General features: G+C 51.9%; 1 protein-coding gene and 1 long non-coding RNA gene across 2 annotated transcripts in view; one reads left to right on the forward strand and one right to left on the reverse strand.

The window, feature by feature from the left end:
* Positions 1-777: 777 nt before the first annotated feature.
* Positions 778-2,758, reverse strand: part of LOC309838278 — a 6,625-nt gene continuing 4,644 nt past the window's right edge. The window contains exon 3 of the long non-coding RNA XR_014298338.1: positions 778-908. This is a non-coding gene — a long non-coding RNA (uncharacterized lncRNA). The remainder of the gene's footprint in view (positions 909-2,758) is intronic.
* CCDC92B (coiled-coil domain containing 92B) overlaps positions 828-2,758 on the forward strand; it is a gene marked incomplete at its 3' end in the record, with an annotated part of 6,861 nt that continues 4,930 nt past the window's right edge. Inside the window, exon 1 of the mRNA XM_082679334.1 lies at positions 828-981. Coding sequence (XP_082535460.1) covers positions 852-981 — 130 coding nt within the window. The 5' untranslated portion in view covers positions 828-851. The remainder of the gene's footprint in view (positions 982-2,758) is intronic.

Raw genomic sequence — 2,758 nt, forward strand, 5'->3', positions numbered from 1 at the left:
TGGGCAAGGGTCAGGGTCAGAAGAGAGAGCGCTGAAAAGCCAGGCCATCACTAGGATTCAGGGATGCAAGCCTCCCTCTCCCATCACAGTGTCATAAGCTTCTACCATGGACCTACTGCTTAGGTCTCCATATGACCCTCCCCCATTCCTCTTGGAAAAAGGGACTCCACCACCTGCCCTCAGCCCACAGGATCAGTCTTAATAAAACATTCATCAGATCTTCCTCTTCTGTAACATGGAAGAGTCCAGAGCCCTGGGCTGAGGTTAAATCAGAGAAATGGAATTGAACTGGCGGAGGGTTGTGCGCTAACCATCACACTGCCCTGCCAGTTGACGGTCACCCTTGAGCTGGGACGCTTGAGGGGTGGCAGAGCTGCAGAGGCTTCAGCATTCATCCTCTCCACAATTCCCTAATTTTACCCAGGAGAAAACTGAGAGCCTAGAGAGGGAGAGGGCTGGCCCAAAGTCACACAGCTTGTGAAGAAGCAGACGAGAACCCAAATGTCTGTCTCTCTTTACTGACTTTGCTGCCCCATTTGTTTTCCTCTCAGAGATACAGAAGAGGCTAAAGTTACATGGGGGCAAGGGAGTAAAGCCATTTCCCTCTGAGCCTCTGGTTCTTCATCTGTTAAATGGGAATAATTATACTTCCTGCCAACACACCGCTTGTTTATGAAGCTTCAGTGAGTAAATACAAATGACTTCAGTGGCAGAATCATCTGCCTGGTACAACAGGACCCCAGACTGAAGGAGACAATTGAAAGGACCTGAAGGTTGGCAGGGTGGATGGGCCCAGAAGATGTGGGTTCACCTTGTCATCCTCCCCAGGTGGGGCCCAGGCCTGGGTTGCCATGGATACCGTGTCCCTGGAGCATCAGATCCAGAGCGTGCAACGCCACATCAGCTTCCTGAAAAAAGAACAGATGGCCCTGCTGCGAGACCTGCACCTGGAAATCCTGAGGCTGCAGAAACGCTGCTCAGGTGAGGCCTGGAGGGATGGCGGGGGGCGACTGTCATCATCATAAGCACTGTCCCTGATGGGGTGTCCACCGTGAGCCTCTCTGAGCCTCTTAACAATCCTGCCAGGCAGGTGTTCGATCACCCCTTTTTCTTGGTGAGGAAACTGAATCTTAGGGAAGTGAGATACAAAATGTTCATCAAGCACCTCGCAGCCCTAAGAAGCCCTCAGTCTAGCTGGGGAGACACACACACACCAACAGGTAATCTAAAGATACACAAAAAATGAAGAGGGCTGACAGGAGTTCACGGGCAGGATCGTGTCCAGCTTGAGGTGTGGGTGATGGAGGAGGAGACCAGGCATCCCACGCTCCCCAGAGGAGGGAGCACTTCCTCTCCCTGAGAGCTGAGTAAGATTTAGACATGCTGAGATATTACGGGGCAACGAGGGTGGAGAAAGCTTTCCAAATGAAAGGAACAGCATGGCAACATTCAGAAGGTAGGAAACCAAAAGCTCACGAAAAGCTCTATTCGACTGGATAATGCTGTGCTTAAAGCTGCTGGGAAATAACGGTTGCAGACAGATCATGGAAGACTGACCAATATCAGGACAGCTAAGAAGTCCTCCTGGGGAGTAGGGAGCCACTGAAGATCTTTGAGCAGAATCATGCTACATTAAGAAACTCAATCCGGGGGACTTCCCTGGTGGTGCAGTGGTTAAGAATCTGCCTGCCAAGGACTTCCCTGGTGGCGCAGTGGTTAAAAATCCACCTGCCAATGCAGGGGACATGGGTTCGAGCCCTGGTCCAAGAAGATCCCACGTGCCACGGAGCAACTAAGCCCGTGCGCCACAACTACTGAGTCTGCGCTCTAGAGCCCGCGAGCCACAGCTAGTGAGCCCACGTGCCACAACTACTAAAGCCCACGCACCTAGAGCCCATGCTCTGCAACAAGAGAAGCCACCGCAATGAGAAGCCCGTGCACCACAACGAAGAGTAGTCCCCACTCTCTGCAACTAGAGAAAGCCAGAACACAGCAACGAAGACCCAACACAGCCAAAAATAAATATAACTTAAAAAAAAAAAAAAAGAAAGAAACTCAATCCAGCAGTTGTATGGCAGATGAATTGGTGGGAGAAGGAGGCAGGGAGACTAGTGACAGGTCCGGGGGAGAGATGAAGGGGGATGGAAAGGGGAGGACCAGTGGGAGGCAGATTGAAAGAAGGGATCTGGCAACCAATTGGATTTGTAAGCAGGACAGAGGGAGGTGCCAAGGATGATGTAAATCGCATGCCTGACCTCCGCTCTTGCACCTCAAGCCTCAGCTGTGTAGCCTTCTCAGAGGCTGGGCTCTGGCCCAAATGCTCACCCAGGCAGAGTCTTCAGGTGCAGGCTTTAGAGCCAATGATTCGTTCAATGTCTCAGCTGGAACAGCCCAACCTCTTCATTGTACAAATAGGTAAACTGAGGCCCAGAGAGAGAGTCACAATGTTAGTGTCAGAGCCAGGATTAGAACCCAGAGCTCCACACTTCCAGTTGTGATGCCTCTGTTGCTTTCTGCCCATTCTCTCAACATGCTCAGATTTCTACCTCCTTTCCATTCCCTGCTCATGGAAGACTCCCCATTCCCCAGAGGGAAACTGAGGCCCAGAAGGTTCAAGTGACCTGCCTGGCTTCTCACTCTATAGCACGAGAAGCCGGCAGTCCTAACTTTCAGCTCCATATACAGGTTCAGCTGCCATTTGCCAAGACCAGGCTCCCTGCCGTCTCCCCCAAAGCCTGGCAGGCAGCAGAGGCCAGCC

Source organism: Grampus griseus (genome assembly GCF_964374135.1).
Source record: "Grampus griseus genome assembly, chromosome: 20".
Taxonomy (NCBI): domain Eukaryota; kingdom Metazoa; phylum Chordata; class Mammalia; order Artiodactyla; family Delphinidae; genus Grampus; species Grampus griseus.